The sequence below is a fragment of the Astyanax mexicanus genome, chromosome 14 (assembly GCF_023375975.1).
Source record: "Astyanax mexicanus isolate ESR-SI-001 chromosome 14, AstMex3_surface, whole genome shotgun sequence".
Lineage (NCBI taxonomy): Eukaryota > Metazoa > Chordata > Actinopteri > Characiformes > Acestrorhamphidae > Astyanax > Astyanax mexicanus.
Genome location: NC_064421.1, coordinates 42847594 through 42863028, shown reverse-complemented (window position 1 = coordinate 42863028; position 15435 = coordinate 42847594). Strand labels below are relative to the sequence as shown.

The window sequence follows — 15435 nt, the reverse complement described above, 5'->3', positions numbered from 1 at the left end:
AAAAAAAGGATGCCTTTATAAAGGGTTTATAAATGGTTTACAATTAGTTTATTAATGGTTTAATAACTAATTAGGTTGTAAATGCCTTAAAACACATCCGTAGAAAGGGCAACAACGACCTGTTGTTTGCCAAATAGTGAATCCACAGCCATCTATATTGTTTCTCTTTCTACGTATGTGTTATAACTGATTATTAATGATTTTTAAGGCATTTACAACCTAATTAGTAACCATTAATAAACTAATTGTAAACCATTTATAAATGCAGAATATGCTATTTAAAAATATTGAAAAAAAAAACACTGAATTTCTATATAATTTATATATCATTTATATATTATATATATTTTTTAAACTGGCCGTAAAGTGTTGTTGTAATACTGTATATTGTATGTTGTATGTTGTGCGCTCATGTTTAAGCAGTAAGGTTCGGCTCTACACAGACGTCTCGGCTAAATGAAAAGCTAATAATACTGCAGGACAGCAATAACGATCAAATCATTTGCGAGTTCCTACATGTCCTCACGTGTTCTCTATTTTCTGTCATTTATCTTCTCAGTGTAACACGCTGCCCCTCTTTACCCGGATCTTGTGAACATGGCTTCTGAGAAAGTACAACCGGTTATTTAATACTCCGCCAAATTGCGCAATTTACCCTGTGCGCGTGTGTCACCGTGCTGAATTAGTAATGGGACAGTCCTATTATTATAAGAACAGAAGTCCCATAGATAGTTTGTCAATTATTTATGCGTGTGTGTGTGTGTGTGTGTGTGTGTGTGTGTGTGTGTGTGTGTGTGTGTGTGTGTGTGTGTGTGTGTGTGTGTGTGTGTTGGTGAAAGACAGAACATGGACAGTAGCAGCTGTAGCCCAAAGTTACAGCTTGACCCATAGGTCTTTTAATAGAGTGAGTGAATAATGTTTCTAAAACTTTTAAGCAACTAGTGCAAAGTTTTAATTTATTATAATTACATTTGCATTGTTTAAATCAGACCAGCTGCCTATTAATAATAATAATAATAATAATATATGCATCAATGCAGTTGTACCTTAGGGGTGTAGGATGATGCTGTTTGATTTCTTGATACTGATGTAAAATACAATATATATATATATATATATATATATATATATATATATATATATATATATATATATATATATATATATATATAAAGATCATTATTTAAGTCAAGGTTTAGCTGCACTCATTTTACTGAGGCTGAGAAATAGTATTATGGTGACTGGTGGGTTCACTGTGGAACTTTACCTCACTCTACTTCCAGTTTCAGGTTTCAGGTTGTCCAAGCTGATGTTGTTATTATTATTATTACTATTATTATTATTGTTATTATTATTAATATTGCTATTATAGGTCATTGTATTTTGTATTTTGGATGTCGATTGGAGAGTTGGGGGGTAGTGGGGGTGTGGGGATTGGGGGGGTTACATGTATCTCTGTGCTTGGGCCCCATTCAAAAGCTCCTAAGCTTCCTAGGGTGTCCCTTTTCACATGATATAAATGTTAAAAATAGTTTTATTGTTTTAAACATATATGTGTGAATAAAACAAATGAATGTTTGGTGGTCAAGTTGGATGAAAAGCTAATAACATCATTTATGCTAACTGTCTAGTCCATCAACTTGACCAATTTGATCAGTCTGGTCATGCTGGTGACTTAGAATAGTGAGGCTGGTCATACAGGGTGGAAATGCTGGTAATGTTGGTCATATTGGTTGATTAACTTGGCTAAATTGGTCAAGCAAAACTGAAACAAGAAGACAAGAAGGTGACCAAAAGCATGTTCTTTCTGAACCTGAAATACTTAAAGTACATGAAATATCCAAGTTACAGTATTTTTTTCCATATATTTTGTTGAAAACTTAAAGGTACAGCTCTGAAAAAAAAAAAAAGAAACCACTTCTGTTTCTGAATCAGTTTCCAAATAAAAATAGTCATTTATTTGCAGAAAATGAAAAATGACTGAAAGACTAAAAAAAAGACCTCAAATAATGCAAAGACAACAAGTTTATATTCATTTAGATTTAAGAGTTCAGAAATCAATATTTAGTGGAATAACCCTGGTTTTTAATCACATGTTCTCCTCCACCAGTCTTACACACTGCTTTTGGATAACTTTATGCTGCTTTACTCCTGGTGCAAAAAATCAAGCAGTTCAGCTTGGTTTGATGGCTTGTGATCTAATCCATCTTCCTCTTGAAGTGGTGTGTTATTTTTTTCCAATAGCTTTATTCTTTTTCCAAAGCTGTATTTTAGTGGTTCTTTAGAGCTAAAGCAGGCAGGGGGTGGGGGGCAGTTGTGGGGGTGTTTTCAGCAGCTGCTGAATGTAACTAATAAAGTAACTTTTAGTAAAGTAACTTGTAAAAATAACTTATTTTTACTTTTAAACTTAAGTTATCCATAAAGTAACTAAGCTACTTTTTTAAAAGGGTAATCAGATTACTTTTTCAAAAAAAAAAAAAACTATGCCATCACTGAGTAGTACTCAACAATTAGAGCCCTTAGAAGTGGAACAAACTTTATTACTTCTGTTGTGATTGTATATATTTTTGTATTTAATCACAAAGTGTTATGCTTCTGGGGATTATTTTTAAAATTACTGCATATACTACATATAACTGTATACAGGTTTTGGTCTATGCGTCCATTTTCGTTTTGTATTTACATCAAGAAAAGTTAAAAACAGAAAAGTCTTACATTTCGGAAACAAGACCATAAAAAACACACTCATATTTTAAGCATATTTTAATAGAAATAAAGGCATTGATTAAAAGGTCACTATCTGCACTTTCCAAAGAATGTATCCACCCCTTCCAATCAGCCACGGCTTAGAAATAATTCATAAAAAATTACGCCAAGCTCGTTATCAGCTCAAATTCTGAGCCCACAAAACACACACTGCACACACCCTCCTTAAGTTTGCACAGCTTTTATTAAAACGTGCTCCTCGTGAAATAGAGGGCGATACCTTGAGCGTACAAAAAAAAGGTTGATTGACTGGAATTACTAGCTTGCATTTTAACATTTTATAAAAAGACACATTTCAAAAGCTTTGATTTGCACAAATGTACAGAATTCAGGCTGATTTAGAATTAGAAAGGGAAGTTATTAGTCCTTTTATAATCAGGTTTTGATCTGTAGAAGATCTCGTACGTGATTGATATATGAATAAACTTTGTATCTGGGCAGTGATGGTAGAGAAAGGGAATCGACTCTTCAGTGATGACCCCTTTAGGAATAATCCTTCTTTGTTCCCTCTGTCCGGCTCGCTGCCTCGTCTTTTCCCTTGTGGTTAATTGCGCTGATTTTTTGGTGGATTGTTTTTTCTCTTTTCTTTTTTTTGTCTTCTATCGCTCAGAAGTTTTTCCATCGGACTGCAGACAGGATGCAGTGAATGAAGTACAGCAGTGTGGCCACGTAAGAGAAAACCTGCAGAAACACAAAGAAAAAGAATGAGGACCACTTCAGTGTTTGTTTCGGGATAATTTTCCATCATCTTTGCTGATTCCCTCACACTCACTGACTTTGGACTTGACACAACACAGTGGACCAACACCATTATATGACACGACTCTCCAAACCATCACTGACCAACCATGACTCTCCAAACCATCACTGACCAACCATGACTCTCCAAACCATCACTGTCCAACCATGACTCTCCAAACCATCACTGACCAACCATGACTCTCCAAACCATCACTGACCAACCATGACTCTCCAAACCATCACTGACCAACCATGACTCTCCAAACTATCACTGACCAACCATGACTCTCCAAACCATCACTGACCAACCATGACTCTCCAAACCATCACTGACCAACCATGACTCTCCAAACTATCACTGACCAACCATGACTCTCCAAACCATCACTGACCAACCATGACTCTCCAAACCATCACTGACCAACCATGACTCTCCAAACCATCACTGACCAACCATGACTCTCCAAACCATCACTGACCAACCATGACTCTCCAAACCATCACTGACCAACCATGACTCTCCAAACCATCACTGACCAACCATGACTCTCCAAACCATCACTGACCAACCATGACTCTCCAAACTATCACACTAGACCTCAAGCAGTTTGGACTGTGTGTCTCTCCACTCTTCCTCCAGACTCTGCTTCATTGATTTACAAATGAAATGTAAAATTTACTGATGATCAGTGATGGTTTGAAGAGCCATTTTATCTGCTGCTGTTGATCCACTGTGTTTTATTATCAAATCCAAAGTCAGTGCAGTGTTTTCCCGGAAATAAAATGGAATTTCATGCTTCTCTCTGCTACTGACAACTTTTATGTAGATGTGGATTTCATTTTCCAGCAGGACTTGGCACACTGCCCACATTGCCAAAAGTACCAATTGTTCTTATATAATATTCTAATTTTCTGAGACACTAACTTTTGTAGTTTTGTTTAATTGGCTGTAAGCCAATAAAAGAAATAAACGCTTAAAATAGATCACTCTGTGTGTAATACATATATTATATAGGAATATTAGACTTTTACATTTTGAACTGAATTATTGAAATTAAGGATATTCACATTTTTTTATATGCACCTGTATCTTCCAGCCCTGCCTTAACTTTCTTGGGCATAAAATTCCCAAAAACAGGTTGCTACTGGAAGGGACCATTGTCTTGGTACTCCTTATCAGGGCGCTGCCACTCACGCTGGACACCATCTGAGCCAAACAAGTTTACATGGTTCTAGTCATCTGTGCTCCTGAAGTGTATCACTGTTTGCAGTCTTTGTTGCATATCAGCACTGGCAGAGCCTGTTCTGAGTCTTCTTATTCATTTTTTCCTTTCTTCTTGGGTTCACCTGCTTTGAGATCAACTGTTCTGTCTACAATTGGGTTCAACAACCCCCTGGGCTGGAGAGCTACCAGTCTGTAGCACCCCATCCCTTTTTACACTTTTTGTGGCCCACCACAATAATGGCTTGGAAAAGATCTGGCCCACAGCCAAACTTAATTGCTGATCCCTGGCCTAGGCCATCTTTGTGGAGAGCCACAATTCAGTCTCTCATATCCTACAGAGAGTTCTTTGGCATGAAGTGGCATGTTGTTTTGTGCAGTGGTCAACATGAAAGAAATGTACGCAAAACACCAAATGTAACATCTCTGCTTCTTATTCATAACTGGAACCAGAGCTGGGATGTTATGTGGGGAGAGCTCGACATCTACCCCCCCGGAAAGAGCATGGCCGATTGTGCTCTCTCGGGCTTCGGCTGCTGATGGCAAACACAGGTCCACCTGGAGCACCAATATTTTGGTCTTATCTGACCATAAAATCTTTTGTCCCTGTGATCTTTGTCCCCAAACCTATGTTGAGTTTAAAGGTGTCAGTGCTTCAAGCTTCAAGTTCTTGTGTTTTTCTATTAAAGATGTTTGTTTTAATATAAAATAATTCGTTTAAATAAATAAATACAGTCCAAATAAGTGCAGTGGTAGCTCACCACTGCTGCAATATCGATCCGGTAGTATCTGAAGCGGTCAGGTTCTGCGATTAGGGTGGTGTTCTTTATGTAGATAGTTACTGTGCCGAGGGGGACGGAGGCACTGAGGTAGAAAAGAGCCGCCAGCAGGTGATACACAAAGTCCTGTAAACACACACACACACACACACACACACACGCAAGCAAACATATTATTACTTTTTTTTATTACTTAGATCATGATCTGATGATTTTCTGCATAATGTAACAATTGCTTTAATCCAAAAAAGGCCAATATAACAGAAACACAGTTAAGTCTCATCTGATCAGTACTCTAATTTTAATATAGCAATGCATACTGTATAAAATCATATAAGGGTGCTTTTACGCCTCTATTGTTTGGTCTTGAACTTTTAGACTTTTCTGATTGGTCTATAAAATATTTAGTCATATGGTGCAAAAAAATTACACTGTTGATTCCTCTATCTAGTACAGGGGTGTCCAAACTACGGCCCGCCGGCCATTTGTGGCCCGTTTCCTTTTTTGGAGCGGCTCGCGAGGTATTTTAGAAATAGAATGAAAGTTGGCCCGCTGTTAAGCAGGTTTTTATAATGTGAGATTCAAAGTTTAAACGCTAGGTGTCAGAAACGGGCCAAAGAGTCGGAGAGGGTGCGCATTTCTAGCGCAGAAAAACAGGCCAAAGAGTCTAAAAGCTGAGAGGGTGCGCATTTCTAGCGCAGAAAAACGGAGCAAAGAGTCTAAAAGCGGAGAGGGTGCGCATTTCTAGCGCAGAAAATCAGGCCAAAGAGTCTAAAAGCTGAGAGGGTGCGCATTTCTAGCGCAGAAAAACGGGGTAAAAGAGTCTAAAAGCGGAGAGGGTGCGCATTTCTAGCGCAGAAAAACGGGCCAAAGAGTCTAAAAGTTGCCGTAATTAAGGAGTTTAATATTAAGAGACATCATGAAATTAAACATCAATTTGAAAAATCTTAGTTTACACAACACTGTCAAAGATAAAGATAGTAAGTCAAGTAAAATGGTGTGTAAACGAAACAATCAGGAAAAAAGTATTATTTAAAGTGGTATATTTCATTATTTGTTTTATTACAGAGTCTGTGGCCCGTGACTTCAAATATACTTCTCCTTCTGGCCCCCAACAAAAAAAAGGTTTGGGCATCCCTGATCTAGTGTCACTGTAGATTAACCATTAACCCTTTTTAATAAACAGAAATATATAAAATGACTAATCTAAACTAATATATAAAAGGGTAATCTGTTCATTCATTCAGCTGCATGCTCATGAAGAGGAGACTAATTTTGGCAGAGAAGTAGAATTCAGCACAACATCTGGAAATGCAGCTGTCTGATGCAGCTGACTGGTGCAAAAAAATTAAAAGGGCACCTACTGCAGGACAAGTGTGGCTGATTGGCACTCAGTAAGACACATTTTCAACATTTCCTAAACAAAAGGGCTTTTAAAAAAATTTTGACCAAAGATGGGCAAACATTGGGGTACAGTTTTGGTACCCTTAATGGCACCAGTGCAACAGCCTATTTGAGTGTTATTGCTGACCATGTGCATCCCTTCATGACCACAACCATCTTGGACCATCTTCCAACGGCTACTTCCAGCATGATGATGCACCATGTCACAAAGAAAACAGTGGTCTTCGAAAATTCTGAGAGTTTAGGCACCTCTACATGTCTTTATAGCTGGTCTAATTGTCTTTATAGCTAGTTATATACATTATTACACACTATATATATAGTCTAAAAGCTCACCGCTGTGGCCCAGTTGCTGTGGTTCTTGTGTCCTCCAGAGACAAAGATGAGGAGCCAGAGGAAGGTCATGACGAAGCAGAAAATGGACACAAACATCACCCAGCCCTGCGGGTTCTCCGGCTTCACGTGAGAGGAGGCTACCAAGATCCATACCAAGCCACCAAACACCTGCAACACACACATACATACACACAGAATTTCATTAATACGTATATTAATAAATGTTACATACATTAAAGATCATGGTTAAGGTACAATAATGTCAAAAAATTAAAAAATAAATAAAAATAAAAAAAGTTTAAGGGAGCAACATCCATTTCCATTGAGGGTTGGGACTGTTATGGAACATCTTGGAACATCTTGGAATAGTGCCCCAATGACCAACACCTCCAAACAAGCCCACACACACCTACACACCTTCAAACATTCTCGTAAATGTCTGTGGAATCTGCTATTTAAACAGTATATACAGTATATCTACTACTATATACATTTATAGTCTCAAACCCAGCCGCACGCATGCATGCCACTGTTTTCCCCATTCAAACACTCGAGGTTAAACATTATCAGAATATTACCCTGCCCTTCCCAAACCTGTATACCCGTGCAGGGAAAATGGGAATTCCAGTCATTGTACAACAGTTTTAACACAGAGACACAAACATGCCAAAAGTCATGGGGGTAGCAGTATGAACTACTTCCTCTCCAAAAATGAGATTAAAGTTACTTTATTTCAGTAATTCAGTTCAAAATGTGAAACTCATGTATTATATAGATGTATAACACACAGCGTGATCTATTTTATACCAATGAAAACCCAAAAATCAGTGTCTCAGAAAATTAGAATATTATATAAGACCAATTAGTACTTTTGGAATTGTGGGCAGTGTGCCAAGTCCTGCTGGAAAATGAAATCCACATCTCAATAAAAGTTGTCGGGAGCAGAGAGAAGCATGAAGTGCTGTAAAATTTTCTGGGAAAACAAAACTGTTCCCCTCTTTCTTATCCAATCTTTTATTTCTCTCTCTCTCTCTACATCTTATTGTCCTCTTTCTTATCCAATCTATCTCTTCTCTCTTTCTCTCTACTTCTTATTCCCCACTTTCTTATCCAATCTGTATCTTCTCTCTTTCTCTTTACTTCTTATTCCCCTCTTTCTTATCCAATCTATCTCTTCTCTCTTTCTTTCTACTTCTTATTCCCCTCTTCCTTATCCAATCTATCTCTTCTCTCTTTCTCTCTACTTCTTATTCCCCTCTTTCTTATCCAATCTATCTCTTCTCTCTTTCTCTCTACTTCTTATTCCCCTCTTTCTTATCCAATCTATCTCTTCTCTCTTTCTTTCTACTTCTTATTCCCCTCTTTCTTATCCAATCTGTATCTTCTCTCTTTCTCTCTACTTCTTATTCCCCTCTTTCTTATCCAATCTATCTCTTCTCTCTTTCTCTCTACTTCTTATTCCCCTCTTTCTTATCCAATCTATCTCTTCTCTCTTTCTCTCTACTTCTTATTCCCCTCTTCCTTATCCAATCTATCTCTTCTCTCTTTCTCTCTACTTCTTATTCCCCTCTTTCTTATCCAATCTATCTCTTCTCTCTTTCTTTCTACTTCTTATTCCCCTCTTTCTTATCCAATCTGTATCTTCTCTCTTTCTCTCTACTTCTTATTCCCCTCTTTCTTATCCAATCTATCTCTTCTCTCTTTCTTTCTACTTCTTATTCCCCTCTTTCTTATCCAATCTATCTCTTCTCTCTTTCTCTCTACTTCTTATTCCCCTCTTTCTTATCCAATCTATCTCTTCTCTCTTTCTTTCTACTTCTTATTCCCCTCCTTTATATCCAATCTTTTTCTCTCTACTTCTTATTCCCCTCTTTCTCATCCAATCTCTTCTTTCTCCTTCTCTACTTTTTATTCCCCTCCTTTTTATCCAATCTTTTATTTCTCTCTCTCTACTTTTTATTCCCCTCCTTTACATCCAATCTTTTTCTCTCTACATCTTATTCCCCTCTTTCTTGTCAAATCTCTTTCTCTTTTTCTCTCTACTTCTTATTCCCCTCTTTCTTATCCAATCTCTTATTTCTCTCTTTCTCTCTCTCTCCACCAAAGTATTCTCCTCTTTCTTATCCAATCTCTTACTCTTCTTTCTTTCTCTACTTCTTATTCTCTCCTGCTTATTTAATCCCTTTTTTCTCTCTCTACTTCTTATTTCCCTCTTTCTTGTCAAATCTCTCTCTTTTTCTCTCTACTTCTTATTCCCCTCTTACTTATCCAATCACATATTTCACATATCTTTCTTTCGCTCTTCTTTCTATCTCTACTTCTTATTTCCCTCTTTCTTGTCCAGTCTCTTATTTTTCTCTTTCTCTCTCTCTCCACCAAAGTATTCTCCTTTTTCTTATCCAATATCTTAATCTTCTTTCATTCTCTCCTTCTTATTTAATCTCTTATTTCTCTCTCTCTACTCCTTATTCCCCTCTTCCTTATCCAATCTTATCTCTCTCTTGCTCTCTCTCCATCCCTTTTTTTTCTGCTCCTGCAACCTCACAATTTTTGCTCTCTGTGACTCTCTCTATTTCTTACCCACCCGGTCTGTCTCTCTCACGTTGCAGATCAGCTGGAGTGATAGTGATACACGCCCTGAGCAACGAGGAGCAAAATAAATACAGGTGATTCCATCAAACACCAGCAGCACGCAACATAAAGGTCATTTAAACAGCAGGATTACACTTTCAATTATCAACATCACTATCACATCTATCAGAATCACTATTTTCTATTGGTTGTTGAAAATCAAGTTGTTTTAACTTAACTTGTTAATTTCTTAACAATTAGTCCCACTCAAATGAGTGTTAACGTTACTTAATGGAAAGTATCAAAAATTCAGGACAAATGCACAACAAAATACATGCTCACCTGAAAAAACAAATGGGACAGTTATAGAGAGAATCCAACGCCGTGCCTGAGTGGCATCAGCCAGCATCTTAGCCCAATTTTGTCCCAAATGCTCACCACATACTGTATCTTGCTCAAATCCATGTGCAAACACTCCGGTTGCTGAGTATAATACAACAATCGGCCCAAAATGTATGTGCCAATACCTCGGTTGGTGAGTATAATACAACAATCGGCCATAAATTCATGTGCCAACTCTTCATTTGGTGAGTATAATACAACAATCGGCCCAGAATTCATGTTCCAACACTCTGGTTTGTGACTATAATACAGCAATTGACCCAAAATTCATGAGCCAACAATGTGGTTAGTGAGTATAATACAACAATCGGCCCAGAATTCATGTTCCAACACTCTGGTTTGTGACTATAATACAGCAATTGACCCAACATTCATGAGCCAACAATGTGGTTAATGAGTATAATACAACAATCGGCCCAAAGTTCATGTGCCAACACTGTGGTTAGTGAGTATAATACAACAATTGGCCCAATATTCTTGTGTCAACACTATGGTTGGTGAATATAATACAACAATTGGCCCAAAATTTATGTGCCAACAATGTGGTTAATGAGTATAATACAACAATTGGCCCAAAATTCATGTGCCAACACTCTGGTTATTGAGTTTAATACAACAAACGGCCCAAAGTTCATGTGCCAACACTGTGGTTAGTGAGTATAATACAACAATCGGCCCAAAATTCATGTTCCGACACTCTGATTGCTGACTATAATATAACAATTAGCTAAAAAATCAAATGTCAACACTGGTTGGTGACTATAATACAACAATAGGCCCAAAATTTGTGTGCCAACACTTCGGTAGGTGATTATAATACAACAATTAGCCCAAAATCCATGTGCCAACACTCCTGTAGGTAAAGATAATACAACAATCAGCCAAAAATGTATGTTCCAACACTCCTGTAGGTAAGTATAATACAACAATCGGCCCAAATTTCATGTTCCAACACTCTGGTCAGTGAGTATAACACAACAATTGGCTGAAAATGCATGTGCCAACACTGTGGTTAGTGAGTATAATACAACAATCGGCCCAAAATTCATGTTCCAACACTGTGATTGTTGACTTTAATATAACAATCAGCTAAAAAATCAAGTGCCAACACTCTTGGTGAGTATAATAAAACAATCGGCCCAAAATCTATGTGTTCAGCTGATCCTGTCATACAACACCAATGCTATCTAATCATACACAACCATAGCACTGGTTAGCACAACATTTCTGTGCAGAATTGTATATATTTACTCAATCTATGTCTAAATAGATCAACTCTAACATATAAACACCCATTTTTCTACTGTGTATAGATTGTTTAGTATTTTCTTTTTAAACAAAACGAGCTGTAACAGAGCAGTGTACTCTTAGTGTAGTGTTTTCCCTACCCCCCTCACCCATCTCATTAACCCGAGTGTGAAAGGCTCCTGCCGCAGAGGCGACGGGCCGAGACCAGTGGGGTCAGATCACCTGCACCAGTCATGCGTGACCTGCCTGCTCTCCACAGGCTGCTGGTTTTTCTGCAGCGCTGGAGTTTAATGTTGTACACCAGACAGTTTTACCCAATTATCTCCCAGCACCCCTGTACACACTACCCACTACTGCACCAACTGCTGCACCACAACCATGGCCTGTCCTCAGAGCACGTTAATTTCACCCAGTCACATGACCTCACCCTGTTTAAAAGTTATGTATATAAAAAAATCCATGTGCCAATACTCTGGTTTGTGAGTATAATACAACAATCGGCCCAAAATGCAATGTGCCAACACTCAGGTTGGTGATTATAATACAACAATCGGCCCAAAATTCATGAGCCAACACTCTGGTTTGTGAGTATAATACAACAATCGGCCCAAAATTCATGTGCCAACAATGTGGTTTGTGAGTATAATACAACAATCGGCCCAAAATACAGTGTGCCAACACTCAGGTTGGTGATTATAATACAACAATCGGCCCAAAATACAGTGTGCCAACACTCAGTTTGGTGATTATAATACAACCATCGGCCCAAAATACAGTGTGCCAACACTCAGGTTGGTGATTATAATACAACAATCGGCCCAAAATTCATGTGCCAACCATGTGGTTAGTGAGTATAATACAACAATCGGCCCAAGACACCAGACACTTTTACCCAGTTATCTCCCAGCACCCCCCTGTACCAACTACCCACTACTGCACCAACTGCTGCACCACAACCATGGCCTGTCCTCAGGGCACGTTAATGCCACCCAGTCATATGACCTCAACCTGTTTAAAAGTTGTTTATATAAATATATAAGAACATGTTAATCCACTCTTCAGTAAAGGAACAGTTAATATAATCTCTACAGGCTGACTATAGCATGTTTTATAGCTTAATAATAATTCTATTAATATAGACTAATCCATAGACCAATCTACTGTTGGTTTAATAACAGTAATAGTAAAAGTAATAGTAATAATAGTAATAAAACACTGCTACTTATAGTGCTATTTAGTGCCTTTCTTTAATTTACAAGAAAATAACACTATTAATATAATAATAATTGCACATATTTTATATAGTAACCTATTTATATGGTGCTTGTCTCAGTTTAACAGATAAGCAGATATGCAGATTGTATTAATAATTGTAATGTATAAGATTTTTTTTTTTTAGAATACACTTCTATTTATTTAGTGTTTCTCATTGATTAACAATATTTATCAGGTTAAAAATATTAATAAAAATACTGGTCAATAACTTTTATAGATGGAACTATTTACATGGTGCTTTTTGTATTTTAACAGATAAATAATATTATTTATAACAGTAATATAATTGTCTTTCTATAATCAGTTTTAACAGGTAAAATATCTTAATAATAGCATTAATACTACATTTCCAAAGCAAATTCACTTTTTCAACTTTTTTCTTTCCAACTAACAGGTTAATATGTACTGAGAAATAATAACAATAATAAACAAATAATATACTTTTATAACTTCTTTTGCTTTTCTCAGTTTAACTGGTGAAGATATTATTAATAACAGTAATAGCATACTCCTGGAGAACACTTCAGTTTAACAGATATTAACAATAGTTATAATACTCTATTATTTTTAATCTGCTCTGCTCTGTCTTTTCAGGGTTAACATGCAGGGAATTATACTACTAATAATAGAATTAATACTGAATTTGTAAAGTTCTTTAAAATCCTGAATTGTCTTTCTCAAGACAGGTTAAAAATATACATGACAGTAGATATAATGTACTTTTTATAGAGTACAGTTCTGATATGAAGCTTTTTTTCCCCTTTAGTTTATCTGGTGATAAATTAATTAATGGATAAATAATAGTAATAATACAGTATTTCTATGTACACTGCTATTTTTAAACTGTTGCTAATGACAATAAACAAATAAATAAATAAATGCCATTATTTATTTATTTTTGCCATATTATTATTGTTAGTTTTGTTATTGGTGCTATTTCTGTAGTGTCTTACTCAGTTTAACAAGTAAGAAATCTAAAAACAATAATAATATAAACAAAAGTACACTTCTTATATTATATATTGTACTTTTATATATATTTTTTCAGTTTATCAGGTAGGAAAAATAATTATAAAAATAATCATTACTATAATAAACTTGTTTTTGTTCTTGTTTTAGTTTTTCTTAAATTAAACAAATAATAATAATTATAATAAAATATTTCTGTATTTGAGTAAACTGAAATTTTAATAAAGCCTTTTTATTTGGAAAATAATTATCTATATAATAATAATAACTTTTTTATTTTACTACACTATAAAACTACTGTAAAATGTTATTTTAGTAGAATTTTTGGTACCACTTTAAAATAAGACTACCTTTATAAAGGGTTTATAAATGGTTTACAATTAGTTTATTAATGGTTACTAATTAAGTTGTAAATGTCTTAAAAATAATTAATAATCAGTTATAACACAATTAGAAACAGCAACAATATAGAGATGGCTGTGGATTCACTATTTGGCAAACAACAGGTCATTGTTGCCCTTTCTAAGTATGTGTTATAACTGATTATTAATTTTTCTTTTCTCAGTTTAACTGGTGAACATATTATTGATACAGTAATAGCATACTTCTAGAGAACACTTCAGTTTAACAGATATTAACAATAGTTATAATACTCTATTATTTTTAATCTGCTCTGCTCTGTCTTTTCAGGGTTAACATGCAGGGAATTATACTACTAATAATAGAATTAATACTGAATTTGTAAAGTTCTTTAAAATCCTGAATTGTCTTCATTGTTGCCCTTTATAACTGATTATTAATGATTTTTAAGGCATTTACAAACTAATTAATAACCATTAATAAACTAATTGTAAACCATTTATAAACCCTTATAAAGGTAGTCTTATTTTAAAGTGATTTAAAGTGAATAATTCTAAATATTATATATTAATAATGGTACTAAAACATCTTTTTAAAACTATTTTTAAAAATACTCTTTTTTAAACCCAAGGTCACTTTAGGAGTGACTGAGAAACAAAACAAAACAAGACAAAACAACTGATCTGATCTCTCCAGCAACCCAAACCCCCGCTGCTCTCGCAGGGCCCGTTATCTCACCAGCTCCGGCAGGTAGAAGATGTCTGGGGCGGTGGTGCAGATCCCCACCCCGCTGGGCAGGCTCCCCATTGTCTGCGCCGTTGCCGCTGCCATGCTCGCCCTGTCTGTTATGTGCTGCCGCTGTGAAAGTAACGGAGCTGCAGGTGCGTCTGTTCAGTCTGCAGGACCTGACTGACTTGCTCTCACTCTTACGCCGGACACGCCCACCAATAACAGCGGCCGTGCGCATGGACGCTTTCTAGGTCCGTGTGAAAACCGAGACCATTCTGGCTCGGGGAGGAGGCGTGGCCTGGGGCAGTTTGATGGCCTGCTGTGGTGGATGATATGGTAACATAACATAAAGCGTTTTGGTCAAGTAACCCTTTAACTTTTGCTCAGCACACTTATCTTATAAACCAATATCTTGTAACCCAAACTAATTGTGCCATCTCTACCAAGTGGTGGAATCAAGGGGGGGCAATTGCCCCCAAGGTTAAAAAAAAGTCAAAGTCAAAGTCAAAGTCAAAGTGGTTTTTATTGTCATTTCAGCTATATACAGAGTACACAGTGAAACGAAACAACGTTCCTCCAGGGACCATGGTGCACATAAACACAGTGTAGACAGAACAATAGTGCAACAGTACA

The 15435-nt window shown here is 36.5% G+C and overlaps 1 protein-coding gene across 1 annotated transcript; it reads right to left on the bottom strand.

Moving 5' to 3' along the window:
* Window positions 1–2931: 2931 nt before the first annotated feature.
* Window positions 2932–15004, bottom strand: LOC103024242 (myelin and lymphocyte protein). Its single transcript, XM_007230052.4, has 4 exons — window positions 14812–15004; window positions 7249–7416; window positions 5491–5634; window positions 2932–3447 (listed from the first exon to the last, which is right to left on the bottom strand). The coding sequence occupies exons 1-4, from the start codon at window positions 14902–14904 to the stop codon at window positions 3373–3375; spliced, it is 480 nt and encodes a 159-aa protein (XP_007230114.2). The 5' UTR covers window positions 14905–15004; the 3' UTR covers window positions 2932–3372.
* Between the last annotated feature and the right edge of the window lie 431 nt (window positions 15005–15435).

What these genes read in the sequence shown, in the direction of transcription:
- LOC103024242 (XM_007230052.4), bottom strand. Translation starts at nt 14,904, where the DNA reads ATGGCAGCGGCAACGGCGCAGACAATGGGGAGCCTGCCCAGCGGGGTG. An exon ending in ACAGCAACTGGGCCACAGCG is followed by an intron (nt 5,635 to 7,248) that starts GTGAGCTTTTAG and finishes GTGTGTTTACAG; the next exon opens with GACTTTGTGTATCACCTGCT. An exon ending in GGATCGATATTGCAGCAGTG is followed by an intron (nt 3,448 to 5,490) that starts GTGAGCTACCAC and finishes GTGTTTCTGCAG; the next exon opens with GTTTTCTCTTACGTGGCCAC.